This window comes from Garra rufa, chromosome 10 (genome assembly GCF_049309525.1).
Source record: "Garra rufa chromosome 10, GarRuf1.0, whole genome shotgun sequence".
Lineage (NCBI taxonomy): Eukaryota > Metazoa > Chordata > Actinopteri > Cypriniformes > Cyprinidae > Garra > Garra rufa.
The window spans coordinates 49,800,368-49,825,194 of NC_133370.1; the positions used below are offsets into that span (position 1 = coordinate 49,800,368).

General features: G+C 38.2%; 3 protein-coding genes across 3 annotated transcripts in view; all 3 read left to right on the top strand.

The window, feature by feature from the left end:
- Positions 1 to 16,146, top strand: part of LOC141343548 (uncharacterized) — a 29,379-nt gene extending 13,233 nt beyond the window's left edge. The window contains exons 2-3 of the mRNA XM_073848115.1: positions 13,393 to 13,399; positions 14,945 to 16,146. Coding sequence (XP_073704216.1) covers positions 13,393 to 13,399; positions 14,945 to 15,866 — 929 coding nt within the window. The 3' untranslated portion in view covers positions 15,867 to 16,146. The remainder of the gene's footprint in view (positions 1 to 13,392; positions 13,400 to 14,944) is intronic.
- On the top strand, positions 548 to 2,042 carry LOC141343540 (interferon-inducible GTPase 5-like). Its single transcript, XM_073848108.1, has 2 exons — positions 548 to 1,106; positions 1,209 to 2,042. Exons 1-2 carry the CDS (start codon positions 548 to 550, stop codon positions 1,823 to 1,825), a joined length of 1,176 nt encoding a protein of 391 aa, XP_073704209.1. The 3' UTR covers positions 1,826 to 2,042.
- A 6,422-nt stretch (positions 16,147 to 22,568) lies between the features above and the next one.
- Positions 22,569 to 23,858, top strand: LOC141343555 (interferon-inducible GTPase 5-like). The gene is made up of 2 exons (XM_073848124.1): positions 22,569 to 23,127; positions 23,230 to 23,858. The coding sequence occupies exons 1-2, from the start codon at positions 22,569 to 22,571 to the stop codon at positions 23,856 to 23,858; spliced, it is 1,188 nt and encodes a 395-aa protein (XP_073704225.1).
- The last annotated feature ends 969 nt before the right edge of the window (positions 23,859 to 24,827 follow it).

Genomic DNA, 24,827 nt, shown 5'->3' on the forward strand with positions numbered 1-24,827 from the left:
ACTTAACGACGTTTTTGCTGACTGGCTGGCCAGCAATGTCTGCCACTTATACTTTGAGTGTCAATGGGATGTGCCCCTTTTCCAGCAACTCCTGAAGGAATGTTAGAATGGATGACATTTCACAAGAGGACAGGTCTTCATTCTGGACTGCACATCAGTCAGAGAACACAGACCACTTAAAGTCATAGAGACGTCTTGTAGATGGGGCTCAAGACTCCAAAATGGTGCTAATTACCCTCATGGAGAGCTGTAAAGGGGCCAAACATGAAGGCTCCACAGCTCGCTGGAGATGTCAATATCATGACTCTTACCTGGGAGCGGAGGCCCTTGCTCAATGGAATTGGCCAAGAGGCAGCCGCTGAATTAACTCTGTTGACCTGTGGTCCTGCTCTGGAGGAATCAGACGTGGTTCCCAGAGCATACGATTTACATTAAGTCACCGCTGAAATTGGGCAGAGAAATGGACTTCTGCCATTTAGAGTAGGCTTAGCCTATTGCCTTTTTTATGACACTGTTGAACTTGACATTTTTATTTTTTTTTTTTAAGATGGATGATTTCTGTATGATAACTCAGGAGGACCTGGACGATATTAAAGAATCCATATCTACTCAGGATCTCCCAACAGCGGTAAACACAATCAAAGAATTCCTTGAAAAACAGGATCTTGTAGAACTTAACGTCGCTGTGACGGGGGAGTCCGGTTCTGGAAAGTCCACGTTTGTCAATGCATTCAGGGGTTTAGGGGATGAAGAAGAGGGTTCTGCTAAAACTAGCCCCATAGAAACCACTATGGAGCCTGAAGCTTACCTCCACCCAAAATACAAAAATGTCAAAGTGTGGGATCTTCCTGGCATCGGAACACCAAACTTCAAAGCTGATGCATATCTGAAACTGGTTGAGTTTGAGTGCTATGATTTTTTCATCATCATCGCTTCAGATCGGTTCAGAGAATACCACATTCAGCTGGCCAAAGAGATCACGAGAATGGGGAAAAAGTTTTATTTTGTTCGTTCCAAAATTGATTCAAATATTACTGCTGAGAAAAGGAAGAAGAGCTTCAACGAGAAAAATATGCTGGATATCATCCGAGAGGACTGTGAAAATGGTAGGTTATTCAGTTCACATGACAATGTTTTTGTCAGATGCAGTAATTATTATAAAATATTGAATGACTTGTTTTATGATGTCCTGTCCTGTTTCTGTCTAGGTCTGAGAAAGGCTGATATAGAGGATCCTGTCGTGTTCCTGATCTCTAACTTTGAGCTCGGCAAGTATGATTTTGATCTTCTGCAGGAGAGAATGGAGCAAGAGTTTCCACAGCATAAGAGACGTGTGCTGATGTTAGCTTTGCCAAATATCACACTGGAGATCAATGAGAAAAAGAAGAAAGCTCTAGAGGAAAACATTGGAAAAGTTGCCTTACTGTCTGCTTTGGTGGCTACAGTCCCTGTTCCTGGTCTGTCAGTTGCTGTGGATGTAGCCATTGTTAAAAAGGAGATAGAAACATACTACAGTACATTTGGTCTTGATGATCCATCCCTGCAGCAGCTCTGTGAAATTTCTGGGAAAACCATTGAAGAATTCAAAAGTCTGATGAAGTCGCCAATGAGAGGTGGGATAAACCCAGCTTCAATATTATCCTTAGCAGGTGCTGCATCCCTGGATGTGGCAGAAAATACAGTTGAGTATGTTTTGAGTCTCATACCCATACTTGGCAGCTTGGTGGCAGGAGGAATGTCCTATATCACAGTCTCAACAATGCTGAAGAGAGCTCTGAATGACATAGCAGAAGATGCCAAAAACGTGCTTATGGCTTCAGTGTAGACTAACAGAATGTGACAAAGAAATGACATGAATTCAAGTAGCAACTGCTTTTAGTAAAACTTGTTGCAAATTTAGTTCACTAAACATGATCTTGCATTTCTTGTTACTTTGTTCTTTTGTTTAATTTCTTCAAATGAAATGTACCTTCCCCTTGAAGAAATAATGCAGCATTATAATCTCTGTTGCTACACTCAAAATACATGACATTAAAAACATTAATCTCTTTGGGATGAGTGTTGTATTCAGTTCTTCTCCTAATATGAGATGTTGTGAACTTTTCTCTCAGAGACCAGGAGACTTGGTTGTATCTTCAGCAGGATTCTTTATTGAGATCACAAGCTGTCGGTAGCTGCAGTGACCAAAGTCTGTCTGAGTTCTATACAGTATAGTTTTTATACATTTACAAGGAGGTGGGACTTTTGGAGGTGGAGACAAGTCAAACAAAGCAGAGGGATGATCCTTGATTCAATCAAGAATAAGCATAACACTATCATTCAAATGATCCAATCAGCTGAATCATGTCACTGTTCAGGAGGTGTACACAGATACAAAGGTTAATGTCCGATGACTGGGTTGCTTGACTTAATCTTCTTTGAACTGTCAACTCACATGAACATAAATTCAATGTACTTAACTTTAGATTTATCTGTGATGCTATGTAAGAATCTAGGGTCAGCATTATCATAAACAGATTCTTAAATTTGTAATCCCACAGTTCCCCCTTTGAGAGTTCTAATAACTCTCACATAATACAAATTTAAACATTTAAAAGTTCGTTCTTGTAACCTTTGATTGTTACAGGCATATAGTACTTGCTCTGTGGTGATTGTTTGTAACGGCATGTTGACACAGAAACAAACATGCAGCTAGGGCCCGTTAAGTTCTTACGGGTAATAGTCTTTTCTGGTTGGACCAGTCATTTCCTTGTGATGGTCGTGGGTCATTTGCTGAATGAAACACTTGATACTGTGGACGCATAGATAGTACACCAGTAGGAGAATCAATAGCAGAACTGCTAGTTCCTTGATCCACAGCCAGGGTTTCCCTAACAAGTTTCCAAACCATGAAGAACTATTTTCAGTCATCTGGTGTAATTTTGCCGAAAGATCAAGAATGTCTTGTTGGATTTTGTTGCGATGTTCATGGTGATTACTAGAATGGCAATCTTGATCATGTTGATGGATGACTGAAGTTCACTCATGTGATTCTCTGCGTTGTGTTTTTTTTTTTTATGTTCTGTCTTCCGTGACAGTTGGCTCGGCAGTGGGTCTAGTTGTTCTTTATAGTTTGTAGCTTTATACACAGATGAGGGGGTCGATGTGTATAGGTCTCAGGATAGCCATCCAGGGGTATCTGCACAGATTAAGAAAGAAAACAAAAGACGACAGAGCAGTATTTTCTGTAAAAGACTGCAAACAATAGAGTTGTATCCTCTGTTCAATCTGAGTCTAGTCTTGTTGTTCCTTCTTTCCCTAGTTCTTAATTCCCGTGACACCTAAAGAAACAGTGAGGTAAGGATGGACTAGTGGATGGGGAAGGCCTATGAGGAAAATCTTCACCTCAGGGTTAACCCCCGAAAGCCTGTTGCATTCGGTTCTTCCCTGGGCTCCTCACTGGTCTGTGTGTCCTATCCTATCCCTGTAGGTGGGGGAACAACCTTACAGTGTGACGCATGAATCCAGGTTTTCCTTCCCTGACACAAAACTGCAGCTGCTGTAATCAACATTACTTGATGTGGTCCGTGCCACTTAGGCTCTAATGGTTTGTTTCTGAATGATTTTATCATAACCCACTGACCTGGAACAATCGTGTGTCCACCTTCTGGTGGATTCTGCCAACATGACTCGACTCTTTCTCTGGAACTCTGTACTGCCTTTGTAAGGTTTTCACAGTAAGTGATCAGGGCATCTGAGGCAATGTGCACATCAGCATTTCTGAAATCAATCACACCTGGCATCTGCATTGGGCGTCCTGTAATAATCTCATGAGGACTTATACCTACTGATCTGTTAGGTGAAGCTCTCATACTACACAGTACCGCTGGCAGTGCTTCGACCCATAATACTCCTTCTTGATGCATTTTGCTTAGCCTGGATTTGATTGATCTGTTTGCGCGTTCGACTTGCGCTGACGCCTGTGGCCTGTAGGGGCAGTGAAGATTCCACTTAATTTTCAACATTTTTGACACTTCCTTGACTACCTGTCCCGTGAAGTGGGTACCTTGATCTGAGTCAATGCTCTCTGGTAATCCCCATCTTGGAATGAAATCAGAGACAAGACATTTAGCAGTATGTGCAGCTGTGGCACGCCCTGTTGGATAAGCCTCTATCCATCTTGAGAACTTGTCTATAACTATCAAAACGTCAGTTTTTCCCTTACACGGAGGCAATGATATGTAATCAACTTGCAGGTGGCGAAAAGGTCCTGGTGGAGCTGGGGTATGTGTTGCTGCCGTAGTTGTTGCTGGCACATCATTATTTTTTTGACATGTAACGCATCTCTTGACTGTTTCAGTGGCTACATTTCTGAATTTTGGATTCCACCATTGATTTGAGAACCTGTGATTCATTGTTGCTGAACCACTGTGACCCAAAATGTGTATTTGTTGAGCCAAATATGGCAGCAGAGATTCGGGAGGAATATACTTTCCCCCTTTGGTCCAGCAACCAAATGAATCCACTGTGGCTCCTTTGTCTAACCACGTCCATGCTTCATATAAAGGAACATCTTTGTACAGATCAATGATTGATTCAGGAGGCAGAATTGTCTTCTGTGCTGTACTACCCGAACACACCTGTATATTTGCATATGAACAAGCCTGTTTAGCAGCTACATCAGCAAGAGCATTTCCTTTAGCTTCCGTAGTATTAGCTGTGAGATGTGCTTTCACTTTGATCACAGCTAATTTCTTTGGAAGTTTCATGGCAAACATTAGATCTTTCACTAATCCAGCATGCTTAATGGGGGATCCAGCAGAAGTTAAAAACTGTCTACTTTGCCAAATTATACCAAAATCATGAATTACCCCAAAAGCATACCTGGAATCAGTGTAGATATTTGCAATTGATCCTGACGCTAGCGTGCATGCTCTAGTTAAGGCTACTAGTTCTGCAGCTTGAGCTGAAAAATGATCTGGAAGACGACCTGAAGCTACGACTTCAGTGGGAGAAGTTACTGCATAACCTGCTCGTCTGTTTCCTTCAATAACTTGAGCTGAACCATCAACAAACAACTCCAATTCTGCATTATCCATGGGAGTTTCTTTTATTTCACTTGTAGGTGTGTATGTAAGCGTAACACAATCATAAGTGATTTCTCCTTCATCCTCTAAAACAACTTCAGTCATTGCAGACATCATACATGAGGATGGATTCGTGATTGGTGCCCGCTGTAAAACAATGTTCGGGGCTGTGAGGGTTGTCAGCCAATTTCCCCAACGAGAGGATGTGACAGAAGTGACTTTTGCTTGATTCATTAGTGCGGACACTGCATGAGGGCATCTTACATTTACAGTCTGTCCTAACACCATTCCTGAAGAAGCCTGAAGAGCTAGATGAACTGCCTGCACTGCTCTGAGACATGGGCCCATACCTTGAGCGACTATGTCAAGTTTACCAGAATAGTAATGAATTGGGCGTAAATTGCCCCCATGATCTTGCATTAGACATGCAGTCATAAAGCCTAAGTGTTCATGAACATAAAGCACAAAGGGCCTATCAGATTGTGCAATTCCTAATGCTGGTGCTTGACATAGTGCTCTCTTCAAATCATTGAAAGCTTTGAGATGAATTTCTTCCATACAAACTGTATCAGAATCTCTAACCTGACCTTTCAACAAGTCATAGAGTGGCTGAGCAATCGAGGCATAGTCCTCAATCCAAGGTCTACAGTAACCTGCTGTTCCTAAAAATGATCTTAGTGCTTTAATGGTAGTAGGCGGAGGTATTGCTTTGACTGAAGCGGCTCGATCCTGTGTAATGGATCTATTTCCTGTACCAATTGTTTGACCCAGAAATGTGACTTCTGTGGGCGGGGTTTCAAACAAAACAGAATCTTCACCTACTACACCAGTTAAACAAAGTTTAGTTTTCTTGAATGGAATGTTTAAATCTTTAGCCAATTTTGTAGGAACTACTGTAATTTCTGCACCTGTATCAAGCAAAAAGTCAATTTCTTTATCGTGTATGCCAGTGTTTTTCAACCACTGTGCCGCGGTACACTAGTGTGCCGTGAAAGATCGTCAGGTGTGCCGTGGGAAATTATTCAATTTCACCTAAAACAGGCCCAGGTTTCACACTGAGTAGGTAGAAATATGAAAGATCAAAAAAATACTGTTTTCATTGTGTTTGTTTGATTCCTATTCAAGACACTTTGATAAGAATGACTGTATATTGTTAATTGCACTTTTTATTTGACAGAAGAAGGAATATCAGGGCTCGAATTGCGACCATTTTGGTCGCATATGCTCCCAAAATTTAATCTATTTGGGAGCATTTGTGCGAGTGCGAGAAATTGTTGTGGTGCGACTTGTTTTCATTTCTTTACAAAGTTGTGGTGCTCCTAAATTTTTTTTGGTGCTCCTTACTTTTTGGGTGCTACCAAGTAAAAAAGTTAATTTCGAGCCCTGAATATGAAAGATCATAAAATACTTTTTTCTTTGTGTTTATTTGATTCCTGTTCAAGACACTTCGATAAGAATGGCTGTATATTGTTAATATAGGCTACAGAGTTACATTTTTTTTACAGTTTCGATTGTTGGTGTGCCTTGTGATTTTTTTCAATTAAAAATGTACCTTGGCTCAAAAAAGGTTGAAAAACACTGGTGTATGCTACCTTTCACAAAAATTCTTTTGTCATTGTGATGTATTACGGGGGAAAGGTAGCTACTCACAGCCCCAACAATTAGTTTTTTTCCTGCTCTTTTTGTGCTCTTAGAAGAGCTTGAGCTAGCTGCCCTAACGTTTCAGTGGACACTAGTGGAACTACTTCAGGGTTGTAGGCAGGCTGAGAAGGAGTAGAATTATGCATATTATTTCTTCTATTATCTTGCAACTTCTTCCTACACTCTCTCTCCCAATGTCCTAATTTTCCACAATAATTGCATTTCCCTTCTTTTTAGGCCATCTTTTTTCTTGGTTTATTGTGCTAAACGTAGCTGCTGCTACTCTCACTTTTGCCTTAACATCAGCATCTCTTTCCCAAGTAGCTAATGTGTCTAGATTACTTCTGATAGTTTTGTTAGACCAAGTTAAATCTAGGAATGGCAAGGCTTTTCTGTACTCAGCTACAAGGCCATCTGACCAGATGCGGACTAGGGGTCCCTTGTCATCTAACACACTTTCAGGATCATCAACTATTCCGCTGTAAGCTACAGCTGACTGACAAAACTTTTCAGTGTATTCACTCACAGTTTCCTCTTTCCTTTGTACACAGTTAGTGATTCTGGACCAGTCTATTTTGGGTCCCAAGATATTCTTTAGAATTTTCATAACACCTTCTCTCAAATCGGCTTTACTGGCATGTTGTAGTGCAGAAGTAACAGCAGACTCAAAACTGTTGAATTCAGATTCAGTTAGAATTTGTGACATCAGCTGTGTGACTTCTGCTAACGACATGTCGTAGAGACGCATTTTGCTAATCAGTGCTCTTCTGAATTCAGAAAAACTTGTGCGTGCTGAAGGTAAGCTCTGGGACAATCTCTCTATATCTTTAGGTCCAAGCATTCTTGCAATTGCTTGTACCTGAACAACAGAAGAGTTGGGAGGAATATTTTCAATTCCTTCAATTCCCTGAGATCGTCTTCTAGCACCACAAACCCTCACCGAATCTACAGGCATATCAGTTACTGATTGGATGGCTACATCATTTTCAAAGAAAGCTTGTAAGTCAGGATAAATGTTTTCAGGCTGACTAACTTCCATATCAGTTTTTTCTGAAGCTTTGTTGCGGTTCAATTTTTTAGTCAAAGCGGATATTCTAGCCCGGAGTTCTTTGTTCTGTTCCTCTAACTCTGAGTTACGCTGAGACTGTTGTGTAGCTAGCGCTAAACCAAATTCTCTGTGGCAGCAGATAATGCCTTTCACATTGTTCTTACGAATACATGCTCCAAGGACTTTCTTACACTCATCTACTGACCAAGTCTTGTCTGGATGGATCTCATATTTCTTAGTTAATTCTTGTCTAACTTTTTCAGTTACTATTAGGTTCATTTGCTCTCCTAACAGTGATTTGAATTCACTATCTGACCACAAAGGAGTTGCGAGACCACCCTTTTCAGTTGTGGGGATCAGCCTAGTATTCTTTCTAACCATTTTGCGAGTTTCTTTGTTACCACACAATAACAACACTAAAACTTCTCTGATCAACAGAGGGTACGCTTGTTAACACAGATCAACTATTGTTAACCTTCCCTGAATTAACAGAGGACAACACAAACTACTAGCACTTTATGCTAAACTTCTCTGCCAAAACAGAGGATAACAAATTTTAGCACTTTAAGGCTAAACTTCCCTGCTTAAAACAGAGGATAACAGATATTAGCACGTAATGCTAATCTTCCCTGCCCTGAAACAGAGGATAAACAATTTTAGCACGTAATGCTAAACTTCCCTGCCTAAAACAGAGGATAACCAATTCTTCCCTGCCAAAAAAACAGAGGGTGAACAAATATTAACGTAATGTTAATCTTCCCTGGGTGAACAGAGGATAAACAACTTTAGCACGTAATGCTAAACTTCCCTGCCTAAAACAGAGGATAACAAATATTAACACGTAATGTTAATCTTCCCTGCCTAAACAGAGGGTAACTTTTCATCTCTAAAAGAACACCTTTAGAGGATAACTTAGTTAACTAAACCCTACAGCTGTCTGTTAACTCTTCTCTGACGGCGCAGAGGATAACTATAGCCTATGTACTGGTCTTTAGCGGTTCTTTTGGATAGAGTAGCACTCACCAACCCTTGGTTGTAAAAGAAGATTCATGGAAATCTTTGTTCAGCTGGAAGTTTCTCTCTGGATTCCAAAAGATGCAGTCTTGAAAGCAGATCTTCTGTTGAGCTTGCTGTTTCAATCTGGATTCAGGTGAAGAAGCTGGAACTCTATCCGGGTCACAGGGCACCAAAACTGTCGTGAACTTTTCTCTCAGAGACCTGGGTCCTCATGTATCAACGCTGCGTACGCACAAAAACTTTGCGTACGCCAGATTTCACGCTCACGTTTGGATTTACTAACGATGAAATTAACGTGAGAATGTGCGTTGATCCACGCCAACTCCATGTCTGGCGTACGTGTATTTTTTGTGCGTGTGTTTGTTTTATTTCCCTTGGCGACTCCTAGAGGCAATTATTTTAAATTGCACACTACAAAGTATCGCACCAACACATGTGGAAAACATTGCTATTAATTTATAATTGATAAAATGGGTTAATTGAGACAATATTTTTCTACCAATTATGTGATTTAGAACATATAAAAGCATTTGCAAATGTATACATCCCTTAGTCTATGGCAATGGCAGTGTTGGCCTTATTGGAGGACATTGTCAATGGCCAAATCCGAAGGGAACGCGTTTTTAGGGATCACAGTGATTTTCTGGCCCACGATGATGACTGGTTTATAAGCTGTTTCAGATTTCCAAGAGCTATCCTCTTGGAGCTCTTTGCTGAGTTGGGTCCAAATTTGGAGACAGCGAGGAGCCACGCATTACCCGTTCCCTTACAGGTGCTGATAACGCTTGGTTTCCTGGCAAATTGTTCTTTCCAAAGGGAACTGTCAGATCGCTCGGGGTTAAGCCAGTCGTCTTTGAGCCGTGCAATGCCAGCTGTATGGGACGGGATCATCCGCATGTCTAGCAGGTATATAAGATTTCCATTCCATGCAGTTGACCAGCCAAACAAAGCGCAATTTGCAGCGATCACTGGTTATCCTAATGTAAGCGCAAGCGATCGACTGCACGGACATTGCTATAAAGGCGCCATCTGAAGAACAATTTGGATACGTGAATCGCAAACAGCTAAGTTTTACTTTATTTTATTTTATTGAGCGTAATTATTTAACTGCATATCAGGAGGCCGCGGTTATCCATTAAAGACGTGGCTGTTAACCCCCCTCAACAACCCACAAACTGACCAAGAGCACAGATACAATGATGCCCATTCTCGCACTTGTAGAGCGGGCGATTGGGCAGCTGAAATGCCGGTGGCACCAGAGCCGTGCACAGACCTTTTGAGGGGCATGTGCTGAAACTGAAAAAAGGGCACCCCCCCAACCCCCAACCCCTCCACCACCAAAAAATTAACACACAATAATATTCTTATTTTATATTTAATTAGTATTAATAACTTTTATACAGATAATATACATATAGAGGGTATGTAAATATCTTATGTGTGTGTATATATATATATATATATATATATATATATATATATATATATATATATCTTATGTAAACTAATTCAAACAACACTGCGATCCACTGGGATGTCCCTCTCAATGGCTATATAGGCTATATAATATGATGAAATGTTAATAAATTACATCATGCAATTTACAAGCATCAGCAAATTAAGCAGATAACCATAAAATCAAAATAGAAATTTCTTATAAAATATTTTACCTAGCTGACAAGGATCACTCGGTTGCTTTGTGTCAAACTAAATCACATTATGTCAACATCACACCGTGTGGTGAGACATTATATGAACCTTTATAGACATAGGCCTACTATTGTTTATTTCATAAAGACAACGTTGCACTTATTCAAACAAGATATTTTACCGTTATAAGACAACGATGTTCATCTGCTTGCGCTCTATGACTCTGACTGATGCGCTGAAACGTAGGCTAAGTCGCTGCTGTTCTCCACCTGCACCTTTACATCGGACCATTTCTTTTTTAATTCGTTCACAGTTCACTCTTGCTTGCTTTTTCGTTTGGTTTTGCCAAAGTGGAGTCATTACCATATTAATACGGGGGAGGAGGCAGGGAGCGGTTTTGCGCTCGTGCATGTGCGCTCAATTTCACGTTAATTCGGATGTACAAAGAGATATGCGTGGAATTCCGTGTACGCAGTGTTTCATACATCTGATTTTTTTTTACTGCGTACGCACATTTACAGCTTTGTCCGTACGCAATGTTTTAGTAATAATTCAACGCAAGTCTTTGTACATGAGGCCCCAGGAGACTTGGTTGTATCTTCAGCAGGATTCTTTATTGAGATCACAAGCTGTCGGTAGCTGCAGTGACCAAAGTCTGTCTGAGTTCTATACAGTATAGTTTTTATACATTTACAAGGAGGTGGGACTTTTGGAGGTGGAGACAAGTCAAACAAAGCAGAGGGATGATCCTTGATTCAATCAAGAATAAGCATAACACTATCAAATGATCCAATCAGCTGAATCATGTCACTGTTCAGGAGGTGTACACAGATACAAAGGTTAATGTCCGATGACTGGGTTGCTTGACTTAATCTTCTTTGAACTGTCAACTCACATGAACATAAATTCAATGTACTTAACTTTAGATTTATCTGTGATGCTATGTAAGAATCTAGGGTCAGCATTATCATAAACAGATTCTTAAATTTGTAATCCCACAAGATGATAGGGCAAACTTATGACTATAATTTCAATTTGATGCCATTTGAGGAACAATACTTTAGATAAAGATCAGGGGCTGTATGTATAAAACTTCTAAGAAATGCTCTTAAGAGTGGTCTTAAACTTTGACCTAAGTGTCAAAAAATTCTTAGTAAGAAGTAGGACTTTTTTAAGAGTAGAAGACTTTTATAAAGAATCTAAAAGCAACTTTCAGTAAAGTTTGAGACTGATTCTTAAGTTCTGACTTAAGTGTTGTAAATTAAGGACTACAATGATTGAAACACAAAATGGCCGCCCTTGACCTCTGAATCAGCCAATAGTGAGCTGCTCATGTGAGTCACAGCAGAACAACACCAATTATTTGATGGAACTACAATACAAACATTTAATTAAGACACTATTTAATATTTCAGTGTATTTAATCAAATGCTTTGCATTGTGGAAAATTATCACAAATTATTATTAATGCTTTAAAATCCATGTCTCCTCATTTACAGTTGGAGCAATGATGTGAACAGCTCCAAGAACTCAAAGAAAGCCCACAAACTTAAAAGTTTCTTGTTTTGCAGCATGGTTTGACGGTCAGTTGGAAAGTCAATAAACTGCCTTTAAATTGTGGCCAAGAGAGAGAAAAAAGTGTTAGTGATTTTGTAAGATTATTGCATATTTGCTTGGAGTCAATTGTTTTACTTTTATTTTTTTGATAATAATGCAGTAAAATGTGTCATATTTTTTGGCATTGCTGTCCTACAAAGAAATTATAAACACATGCAAAAACAAGAGAGGACCAACACAAAATTAATAACTGATTATGTTGTATTCAATGTCAATGTTGACAGTTTAGTGATTTTGTCAGTAGATTTGTTGACGTCCTTCCCCCTTTTGAGACTTTGAGACTAAACCTTATTTAGATTACAACACTCTCCCACTGATATATTTATATTATATAGATCAGTGAACTCACCATTATGTCCTCATCCTCATCAGCTACATTGTGTGACTGTTTTAACTACTTTCAATTGAAAGCAGTTAGCAACATTGATCAGTGTTTTTTTTCATATTTTGATGGTTTAAGTGAAATGTGAGGTCATTAAAACCCTCCACACATCACTTTTGGTCACTGATGTGTTTGGTGAGGTTAGTGTCACAATATTTAAGACCCTGCTTACTGTGTCATCACCAGTGCTTTGCTGCATTTTTACAATCTTTCAAATTTTCCAGTGAAAATAAATAAACAAACAAACATATTATTGCAGCTAGAGCACTGATTTGTAGAGTGGATTAAGTTATTATGCTTATTACTTGGTCAATTACAAAAATAAATACATTAAAGAATGCTTGATGGTCACGATTGTATCATTTTATCAACTCCATATCATCATATAACTCCAATATGTCATATGTTGATTGTAAAGTGTGTGTTTCCTCCTTTTTGCTGCCATTGTGTTACTCCTAACTAGGTTAGGAGACCTCTCCAACTCTCTTAAATAATTTAGGAGCTGAGACCTAGTCTTAACACTTAAGAACTTTTATCAATCACTCTTTATCTTAAGTCCAGAAATAAGAGTAAAATTACGTCACTCTTAGAATTTTGAAACACTTAAGACTAAAATTTTACTCTGAGAAGCTTTATACATACGGCCCCTGGTATTGTTTTGGTTTAATCAGGTGTTTCTAAAATAATTTAAAGAAACATTTATGATTGTTTAAGTTTAGTAAAGTACTAAAGTAAAATATACTTTGGGCTTTATACGGTTTGAACTGCCACTAGGTGTCATCGGAAGAAAACATTTATTCTGAAAAGCATTTCATCAAGCATTTAATCTGGAAAGCAACTGAACACTTTACCGTATGTTTCAATAAATGAATGATATTTCTATTTGAATATCTGTGTTTAGTCTTAAAGTTAAATGTTTTTGTCTTTTTGTGTAGCAAACACCGATTTATATAATATAATCTCCATTATAGATCAGTGGTAGCAACACTTTAAGCTCTTTTTCCATTCGAGACTCCAAACTCCAGTCCAGTAGGTGGCGGTATTTCATCTTAAACTGTTTTGTTCACCGTCAATAACAACAAGAAGAAGAAGAACAATAACAGCGCGAACTCTTCAGTAATCTGAGTTTGCTCTGTTGTGTTTTGGTAAGTGCTGGTTTTAGTTCATTTCTATTGCTTTAGATATTGTGAGTAATGTTAATGTCTAACAGTTGTCTCTCTGTAACTAAAGTGGAGTCAGTGCTGAAAACTGCAGAAACTGATTAGGGGGAAATTAATGCAGGTGTCAGTGCCTTCAATCTTTGGAGGAGTTTAGCGGATTCACTCCGTATTTAATTGTTAATCTTAATGCTACCCATACAAACATTACCTATATTAACTTTCCTGGTTACATATCTATGATTAGGTATCTAAATTTATGTAATTTACCAGCAAATCCGTTTTTACTGTCTTATTTAATAAAATATCATAAACTAAAATATAAATGTATAATAAATATTCAATAATGGAATGCCTAAGCTAAAACCAGCCTAGGCTGGTTGACTGGTCTTAGTTTGTTTAAAATGGAAGTAGCTGGTTTTAGCTGGTCTCCCAGCCTGACCAGCTAAGATCAGCCAACCAGCTTAGACTGGTTTTAGCCGTTTTTTTTTTTTTTTTTTTTTTTTTTTTTTTTTTTTTCCAGCAGGGACTGTGTTAAAAATGCACAAATGTGGTGCTTTTAAGCCATGTGAATAAAGGCTTTTTATATTTTTTCACCCTCGAGTGCCTTAGATTTATGAGTATTTTTAATGTTATAAAATAATCCTGCATCTAAAGAGCAGTTTTTTTGCATTTATGAATGTACCACTGTGTTTTAGTCAAGGTTTTAGTGTGGTTTTATAGGTGAAACTTTGTTAGGGGGTTCAGACCCTGGAATTAAAGGGATAGTTCAACCAAAATGACCTTATGATTTACTCATCCTTTAGGCATCCTCAACATATGAGTTCCTTCTTTCAGATGAATCCAATCAGAGTTACATTAAAAATGATCCTGGCACTTCCAAGCTTTAGAACGCCATAGAGGGGTGTTTCTCTCCATCAGTCCAAAACAAGTCCAATAAAGTGCATGCATGCATCCATAATAAAATGTGTCTCACACGGCTCTGGGGGGTGAATAAAAGCCCCTGTAGCTAATCCATGCACAAGTCAAATATACATATGTAAAAAGAAAGAATCACTTTAATCTAACTTTATGTCAACTAGTCGTACCCAGAAGCAGCTCCAGGTGGATGACGCAATACTTCGGAAGTGCTGAACGTGCCTTGGAGAGATCAAATCAAAACAACAGTCACAAATTAATCATTAATGTTGACCCTTTATGGATTTATGTATTATTTATGGAATAATGTATTGTGTAATTACTTGTTTTTTTTATCCAGATACAGTCGTCCTTACCACATAACAATGAGCTGTGATGTAAAGATGGAGTTTATTAAAGAGGAGAATGATGATGGTGATGGTTGCACATGCCTTCAGTGTGGAAAGAGCTTCTCAAGTAAAAGAAACCTCAACGAACACATTAAAATTCACACTGGAGAGAAACCGTTCACATGTCCTCAGTGTGGAAAGAGTTTTGCACGTAAAGAATGCTTTATGATTCACATCAGGATTCACACCGGAGAAAAGCCGTTTGCGTGTCAGGAGTGTGGAAAGACTTTCACAAGTCGAGGAAGTCTTAATCTTCACTTGAGGGTTCACAGTAATAAGAAGCCATTTAAATGCCCCGAGTGTGAAAAGAGTTTCGGACGTAAAGACCACTTTAATCGTCACATGTGTATTCACACTGGAGAAAATCCATTCTCGTGTCCTCACTGTGAGAAGCGTTTTAAAACTAAAACTCACCTTGATAGTCACATACGAACTCACACCGGAGAAGAGCCGTTCAAGTGTGATCAGTGCGGAAAGAGTTTCAAATGGTCAAATAGTCTCCGAATTCATAAACTCTTTCACTCCGGAGAAAAGCCGTTTAAGTGTGATCAGTGCGATAAGAGGTTTGTTCTGGAGTCAGACCTAAAGGCCCACATGAAAACTCACACTAAAGAGAAACCTTACTTGTGTTCTGTTTGTGGAAAGAGTTTTTCATGGCGGATCCGTTTTAAAGACCATCTGAAAATCCACTCTGGTGTGAAAGAGTATTTGTGCACAGATTGTGGTAAAGCCTTTACTGCAGCCACTCAGCTGAAAGTGCACCGCAGGATCCATACTGGAGAAAAACCCTACAAGTGTTCGCATTGTGAGAAGAGTTTCAAACAGTCCGGAGCACTTAAAGACCATGAGAGAACTCACACTGGAGAGAAACCGTTCCAGTGTCTTCAGTGCGGCAGGAGATTCACCCATTCCAAAACTGCAATGATGCACAGAAACAAGCATTGCCCAAAATTGCCAAAAAATCAAGAAACCAGACCTTAACAGCTCAACAACCAAGTGCTGAGTTATTGCCCTAGTTTTATCTTATGATGTTATTTGTGATTTAAAATGTGAAAAATGTTCAAACATGCATTACTGAGCATGCAGTCTATTTCACAAAATGATCTGTGGTAAAGTTACAAAAAATTATGATTGTTTGTAGACTTGCATTACTGCAATTGTTTCTTCGAGTTTGAGCTTAATTGAGGTAACTTGACTGATCAGGTTGAGAATTGAGTTTGAAACAATTCTAATTGTAGAGATGGACTTTTATTAAAGCAAATATTCCACCATGAGCACTGAACCAGAGTCATTCTTCACATCCTTATGTGTAAATTTGAAGTTCACTAGCTTTCTATAATTTCAAACCTGAAGGGATCTATCTTCAGAAATGCTATATTTGACGTTTTCTTATCTTGTCACCTACTGTCACTGAGTGAATTTACTAATTCACTTACAAAATTACACTAATAATACAATAATAACAAACAGGGGCCTTGAGTACCGTAGATAAGTCCCAGGTCGGAAGGGTACAAGAGAAAGGCGGTTTACGTCTCCTGGATCCCCTTAAGAATTTAACGAGTAAGTCATTCTACCCTACAGATTGTCCAGCCATGAGATTGTGATACACTGTGATGGCTCCGACATATACTTTGAGCATGGCACCCCGTATCCCACAGCTCTTGTAAGAAGAATAAGATGGACAACACGTTGCAAGATGACGGGACTTTGTCCTGGACTGCATACCAGTCAAGGAAAGCAGACCACTTGAGTGCATAGAGGTGTCTAGTAGATGGGGCTCTGGCCTCTGAGATAATGTTGGCAACAACAAACTGCAAGGGCTTCCATTGAAAGGCTCCACAACTCAGGTTGGAAGTACCAAATCATTGCTCTCGCTTGGGAGATCTTTCCTCAGTGGAATCGGCTGCCGACAACAGCTGTACTAACTAGAGTGGGGCCACCAGAAGGACCTTTCCTGACTCTTCTGATGACCTAAGGATTCTCTACAATCGGACATTGGTACAAAATGCTGGTTTCGTCTGGCCAGAGGAGAACTGGTCCCCCGACTGAGCCTGGTTTCTCCCAAGGTTTTTTTCTCCATTTCTCAACGTAAGTTGGAAGCATCTGTCATTGAAAGCATATGTCATGACCACGTATCTTTTGGAGGTCAGTCGGGCAGCCGAGACTAAAAATCCGATGCAGTCAGAGAATGGGCGCACCCAGTGGTGTAGTGGTGCCTGGAGAAGTGGGCATACGCTTAATCACTCGTGCTTTTAAGACAAATACACACTGAAAAGAATAATTTGCTGACACTATTTACTGATATCAAGAAATGAAATGAACCATTTGCTTGCCTCTGATTCATTACTATGGTGATTCATGGCAGTGAAAGTGTAAGTACTTTTTGGTGATTCTTGCTATTTCAGTCACTTCTGTCAAGTGAAAAAATGTAGGTTTCACTCGATCAGTTACCCAAACCAGCTAGTAATCTCAACAAATGCCAGCGTTGATGTCTGGATTTGTTGTTCATTTCATACTTCTGTGATTACATGATATTTTCAACATTAAACTACAAAAAATGTTTGTATTAATAGCTCATATTTAGGCTATCGCGTTGGAGTTTTATGGTAGTATGCTTCAGTGTCGGAGAAGAAAATGAGCAGGGTATTTGATTATATCCTCCTATTTACAACGACAGTAAACATCTATATTTCATTCAATATACTTGTCCATCTGTTTATGTCATCTTATATGTGGATTTTTTGGTTTTATCTGAAAACAGAATCTTGCCAAATGGACTCTGTACTTTGCGAAGACCTCAGTTGTCATGTGCCCAAACTTTTATGGTTGAAATTGTATTTGCACTTGCAAGTTTCTTTAAAAACAAAAAAACAAAACACACATGTACTGTACATGTGTTTTAAGGTGGGGAGCGGAGGAGGGTGTTATTGAGAGTGAGCTCCCACTGGCAGAAATATTGGTGCCTGACTTTGGTAAGAAAGAAACATTATTATTATATAATCATAATAATATTGTTATAATAAGAAAAACTCCAATTTTCAAGTTGTCATTAACTCATATGAAACTGTAAACTATATTATCAGACATATGAAAAAAATTAAACACGTAATTATTGTAAAATATTTAACTATTTCCACATCAACAGCTAGAATGAAATCAATTGATATCACTGGAGTCAGCAGGGCATATCATTTTACAAGACATATGTATAGCTAATTTATGTTCATATAAGATTATTTTTATTAAAGTTTTCATAAATGGTAACTTTATGATCTCTGTAGGAACACTTACAAAATAAAAGATACATGTGATATTTACCCCATTTCCCCCGGTCAAAAAAAACTAACTAAGTAACTTTAAGTGCCAGGGGTGTAAATAATTTCGGGCTTGACTGTATATTTGCATATTATTCATATTAATTAAAAAATAAATAGTACTTCTTTTGTTTGTGGCTTATTTTATGATGAACTTTCCTGTTTCTGTCTAGGTCTGAGAAAGGCCGGTATAGAGGACCCTGTAGTGTTCCTGATCTCTAACTTTGAGCTCGGCAAGTATGATTCGAATCTGCTGCAGGAGAGAATGGAGCAAGAGCTTCCACAGCATAAGAGACATTTTTTCAGGATTTATAAACTAAAAACGGCCATAGAAAGCATTCTACTCATAATATGAAGCTGTAAACATGAAGATACATTTCTAGCTCTGACTGATTATAAATGATTATTTTTATAGATTTTTAATTGTAATCAATTTAATACATATATATTTAGACTGTATATATTGCTATATTAACTATATGTAACTTTAATGCAGTGTTGCTGATATACGTACATAAATAGCCCTGCAAAGCATAGAATATCGTGCATTTCCCAAAATATTTTTTTTTCTTTATCGAATAGTAAATAAGCCATTGCCCTTTGTTCTTTTTCCCTGGATCATGACCTTTACATCTGATTCTTTTGAAACAATTTTTATTTTTACCAAACAGGGCTGTAATCATGTCTAGCAAGTATCGTATCTATTACTAAACATTTAGCCTTTTCAAATAACTTCAATCCTGGTGTACAATCGCTGTAGAGTGTTTGAGGTGACTGTGTTTGACTGATGTCCTGACAGTCTTTATTCATGACTTACTGAACTGCTTTTCACTAACAATAAGTTACAGAACCAGTTTGAAACAAGAACAATTCACAGATATGAACAAAAGGTCTCTGATTATGTTACTACGGTGATGCATAGCAGTGAAAGTGAAAGTATTCGTGGGGTGGATCTTGTTCAGGTTTTGTTTTGCATGAAGTAGAAAAGTTTAGGTCTGGGCTTCACTGGCTTCACTTCGGATCATATGCTGTCAGGATCTTCTTGCTGCTCAGAAGAATTTGGTAAGATACAGGCTAATCAGCCCCATCGCAATGTATTTTTACTGTTCACTGAGCTTCTAGAATCTAGATTTTTTTTAAACTCTTGACAGGAATTTCTTATAAAATGAAGTATCCTCATTTTGTATTTCGCTACCTCACATTTAGTGTAAATGTCTTTATATTTAATGTCTTCTTCAATGCTGTAATGTAAAATGCTTTTTATAAGCCTTTTCTATCATAATGCATGGTTAATCAGTTAGGCTTCACATTATAATATTAATTCATTCATTTGGACACCTTGATTGAATGTATTTAAACATTTTCTTTGTACAACAGTGAATTTTACATTTGTGAAGGAAACAACAGCATACATAAAGGTAAGATTGAAAACATGCAAGAATCAGTTTTTAGACCATACTAATTCATTGTTTTATTTTTGCATTTGCATTTAAGATGTCAGATTGATGCCTACATGTTTGCTTCATATTGTTTGCTTTATTTATTTATAAGAAAGTATTGAACATACAGTATGAATAAATAATGTCTTAACAGGCTCTTTAGAGAAAAATGTTGAAATCTGAAAAATAGCCTACATTATGAAAGATGTTGGTCAGTTTGACTTCCCAAAAGATAAAACCATTACTAATGTGACCTCAGTTCCCTGAGATAATAGGAATGAGCTTCGGTAACTTGCTATTGGGAAACTCCTATTACTTACAAGCTGGATTTGTTCACGTTTGCTCTTTCGACTAATAGTGAACTTTATAGGAAGATTGTGTAAACAATGCTCCTTCCTGTTCTCTGAGGGAACCGAGGTTATGTTAGTAACCAGACTAGCCCCAAGGCGCCCGTAGTGAGGACCTCTAAGAAGCATGAATTAAGCCTCATAAGGGCCCAATAGACCTGAAATTACAAGACCCAAACACAAGGCTGAAGTCTACATCAACAAAAACTCTTTCCAATTACAATGCCTGTGCCTGAAGGGCATGGATGTCCAGGTTTTAAAACCTAGTTAAGGTAGACATGGAAAACTATCTGGCTATCACATAAGCCTCGTTCAGACAGTCAGCCCAAATCCAATTTTGTGCATATCCGGATGCAATCCTATTTGAATAACTGACTGTCCACACAGTCGTATCACAAATGTTGGTAACACTTTACAATACGTGTGCACAAATAAGCATTAATTCATGTTTAATTAATGCACAGATAATCACGAGTTAATGTATAATTAATGAAGTACTAAACAATTTATTAATGATTACTACATCAGCAACTAATGAACATTCTATACGATTCATAGATTAAGTAATCAATAAATTGTTATTAGTTAATTGTGCCATAATGTATTAATTCCATAATAACTTATTTTATTAACTAATAGTGTAAATTCACGTGTTAGTTACCACAGTGGTCAAAGCTATGTACTTCAACTTCCAGTTGCCTGCTTTAATCATTCATTAGCTAATGATTTGCAAAGATATCATTATGTTATGACTTTACTTATTGATGCACAAAACTATTAACTAATTGTTAAGTAATATGTCATTGTGGTTATGATATAGAATTAGCCAGTCATGTGCCTTAATGTGTTGAAGCCATGCATTTAAACTTCCATTTGTCTGCTTTAATTAATCATTAGCTAATGATTTGTAAAGATATCATTATATTATGACTTATTGAGGCACAGAACTATTAACTAATTGTTAAGTAATATAGGTAATGATTAATTAATGCAGACAACTGCAAGTTGAACCCATTTTGGTAATTAATACATTCATTTACACTATTAGTTAACAAAAGGGGTTATTAGGGAATTAATACATTATGACACATTTAACTAATAACAATTTATTGATTACTTAATCTATGAATCATATAGAATGTTCATTAGTTGCTGATGTAGTAATCATTAATAAATTGTTTAGTACTTCATCAATTATACATTAACTCGTGATTATCTGTGCATTAATTAAACATGAATTAATGCACATGTGTGAACACGTATTGTAAAGTGTTACCCAAATGTTCATATCTGATTTGTGTGTCCATAAGCGCTTTTGTTTCATGGAATGTGCGTTGGTTTCTATGGCAATGCCAAAGCTAGAAACAACAACAACAGCGATACAGTTTGCAATATAGATGCTGTCTTGCGATATGACAATGTTGCCGTCATGCTGGATTATATTTTGTCTTCTAAAGCAGCGGCAGAAATGCAGGAAGCTGGAATGTACGACTTTATTCTGTGCTGCCATCTCTGCTGGTTTCAAAACTCAAAGAGGTGCGAATACTAGCCGTATTTTGTCTTTTACCGCTTGATTTGCAGTTTGCAACAACACAAGCTTGTTTCTGCAAAGACTTTGCCATGTTTTCCGCAAAAATGTCTGACGTGTTTACGTTTAACATGGCATGAAAACATGAAAAAGCTTTGCCAAATCCGATCTGACCGGTCAGACTGAAACAGATTTCCAGAAATCCGATTTGAATCGGATTCCAAACCACATAAGAATGTAGCTCAAAACAAATTTGACCAAATTGGATTTCATGTAGTTCGATGCTGTTCAGACTACCTAAATATGATCGTATTTCAATCAGATTTGCATAAAAATCGGATTTGGGCTGACAGTCTGAACGAGGCTTTAGATTTCCTTTGATTGAGACTCCACTGGACAAAGCCCATGAGGAGGCCATTCCTCTTGTGGAGTGGGCCCTCAATAGAACACTGCAAGCCCACTGAGGCATAAGCCAGGGCTATAGCATCTACTATCCAGCGGGATAGTCTCTACTTAATGACGTTTTTGCTGACTGACTGGCCAGCAATGTCTGCCACTTATACTTTGAGTGTCAATGGGATGTGCCCCTTTTCCAGCAGCTCCTGAAGGAATGTTAGAATGGATGACATTTCACAAGAGGACAGGTCTTCATTCTGGACTGCACATCAGTCAGAGAACACAGACCACTTAAAGTCATAGAGACGTCTTGTAGATGGGGCTCAAGCCTCCAAAATGGTGCTAATTACCCTCATGGAGAGCTGTAAAGGGGCCAAACATGAAGGCTCCACAATTCGCTGGAGATGTCAATATCATGACTCTTACTTGGGAGCAGAGGCCCTTGCTCAATGGAATTGGCCAAGAGGCAGCAGCTGAATTAACTCTGTTGACCTGTGGTCCTGCTCTGGAGGAATCAGACGTGGTTCCCAGAGCATAGAACTTACATTAAGTCACAGCTGAAATTGGGCAGAGAAATGGACTTCTGACATTTAGAGTAGGCTTAGCCTATTGCCTTTTTATGACACTGTTGAACTTGACATTTTTTTTTTTTTTTTAAGATGGATGATTTCTATATGATAACTCAGGAGGACCTGGACGATATTAAAGAATCCATATCTACTCAGGATCTCCCAACAGCGGTAAACACAATCAAAGAATTCCTTGAAAAACAGGATCTTGTAGAACTTAACGTTGGTGTGACGGGGGAGTCCGGTTCTGGAAAGTCCACGTTTGTCAATGCATTCAGGGGTTTAGGGGATGAAGAAGAGGGTTCTGCTAAAACTGGCCCCATAGAAACCACTAAGAAGCCTGAAGCTTACCTCCACCCAAAATACAAAAATGTCAAAGTGTGGGATCTTCCTGGCATCGGAACACCAAACTTCAAAGCTGACGAGTATCTGAAACTGGTTGAGTTTGAGCGCTATGATTTTTTCATCATCATCGCTTTAGATCGGTTCAAAGAATGCCACACTCAGCTGGCCAAAGAGATCACGAGAATGGGGAAAAAGTTTTATTTTGTCCGTTCCAAGATTGACTCAAGCATTGATGCTGAGAAGAGGAAGAAGAGCTTCAATGAGAAAAATATGCTGGATATCATCCGAGAGGACTGTGAAAATGGTTGGTTATTCAGTTCACATGACAATGTTTTTATTAGATGCAGTAATTACTATAAAATATTGAATGATTTGTTTTATGATGTCCTGTCCTGTTTCTGTCCAGGTCTGAGAAAGGCTGATATAGAGGATCCTGTCGTGTTCCTGATCTCTAACTTTGAGCTTGGCAAGTATGATTTGAATCTGCTGCAGGAGAGAATGGAGCAAGAGCTTCCACAGCATAAGAGACGTGTGCTGATGTTGGCTTTGCCAAATATCACACTGGAGATCAATGAGAAAAAGAAGAAAGCTCTAGAGGAAAACATTGGAAAAGTTGCTTTACTCTCTGCTTTATTGGCTACAGTCCCAATTCCTGGTCTTTCAGCTTTTGCAGATTTAGCCATTGTAACAAAGGAGATAGAAACATACTACAGTACCTTTGGTCTTGATGATCCATCCCTGCAGAAGCTCTGTGAAAGTTCTGGGAAGACCATTGAAGAATTCAAAAGTCTAATGAAGTCGCCACTGAGTGGTGGGATAAACCCAGCTTCAATATTATCCTTAGCGGGTTCTATATCCCTGTTTGTGGCTGAAAATACAGTAGAGTATTTTGTTAGTGTCATACCCCTACTTGGCAGCTTGGTGGCAGGAGGAATGTCTTATATCTCAGTCTCAAAAATGCTAAAGAGAGCTCTGGATGACATAGCAGAAGATGCCAAAAACGTGCTTATAGCTTCAGTGCAGAGTGAAGTGTAAACACAGAATGTGACAAAGAAATGACATGTATTCAAGTAGCAACTGCTTTTAGCTAAACTTGTAGCAAATTTAGTTCACTATACATGATCTTGCATTTCTTTTAACTTTGTTCTTTTGTTTCATTTCCTCAACTGAAATGGACTTTCCCCTTGAAGAAATGCAGGATTACAATCTCTGTTGCTACACTCAAGATACATGACATTAAAAACATTAATCACTTTGGGATGACTGTTGTATTCAGTTCTTCTACTAATATGAGATGATAGGGCAAGCATTTGACTATAATTTCAATTCAAACAATACTTCCAGTGCTTGTTTTGTTTATGAGTTCAAGATAAAGATCTAGGGCCGTATGTATAAAACTTCTAAGAAATGCTCTTAAGAGTGGTCTTAAACTTTGACTTAAGTGTCAAAAAATTCTTAGTAAGAAGTAGGACTTTTTTAAGAGTAGGAGATTTTTATAAAGAATCTAAAAGCAACTTTCAGTAAAGTTTGAGACTGATTCTTAAGTTCTGACTTAAGTGTTGTAAATTAAGGACTACAATGATTGAAACACAAAATGGCCGCCCTTGACCTCTGAATCAGCCAATAGTGAGCCTGCTCATGTGAGTCACAGCAGCACAACACCAATTATTTGATGGAACTACAATACAAACATTTAATTAAGACACTATTTAATATTTCAGTGTATTTAAACAAATGCTTTGCATTGTGGAAAATTATCGCAAATTATTATTGATGCTTTAAAATCCATGTCTCCTCATTTACAGTTGGAGCAATGATGTGAACAGCTCCAAGAACTCAAAGAAAGACCACAAACTTAAAAGTTTCTTGTTTTGCAGCTTGGTTTGACGGTCAGTTGGAAAGTCAATAAACTGCCTTTAAGTTGTGGCCAAGAGAGAGAAAAAAGTGTTACTGATTTTGTAAGCATATTGCATATTTGCTTGGAGTCAATTGTTTTACTTTTAT

Coding starts and splice junctions, on each gene's coding strand:
- LOC141343555 (XM_073848124.1), top strand. CDS start 22,569: ATGGATGATTTCTATATGATAACTCAGGAGGACCTGGACGATATTAAA. Junction 23,128..23,229: donor CCGAGAGGACTGTGAAAATG/GTTGGTTATTCA, acceptor GTTTCTGTCCAG/GTCTGAGAAAGGCTGATATA.
- LOC141343540 (XM_073848108.1), top strand. CDS start 548: ATGGATGATTTCTGTATGATAACTCAGGAGGACCTGGACGATATTAAA. Junction 1,107..1,208: donor CCGAGAGGACTGTGAAAATG/GTAGGTTATTCA, acceptor GTTTCTGTCTAG/GTCTGAGAAAGGCTGATATA.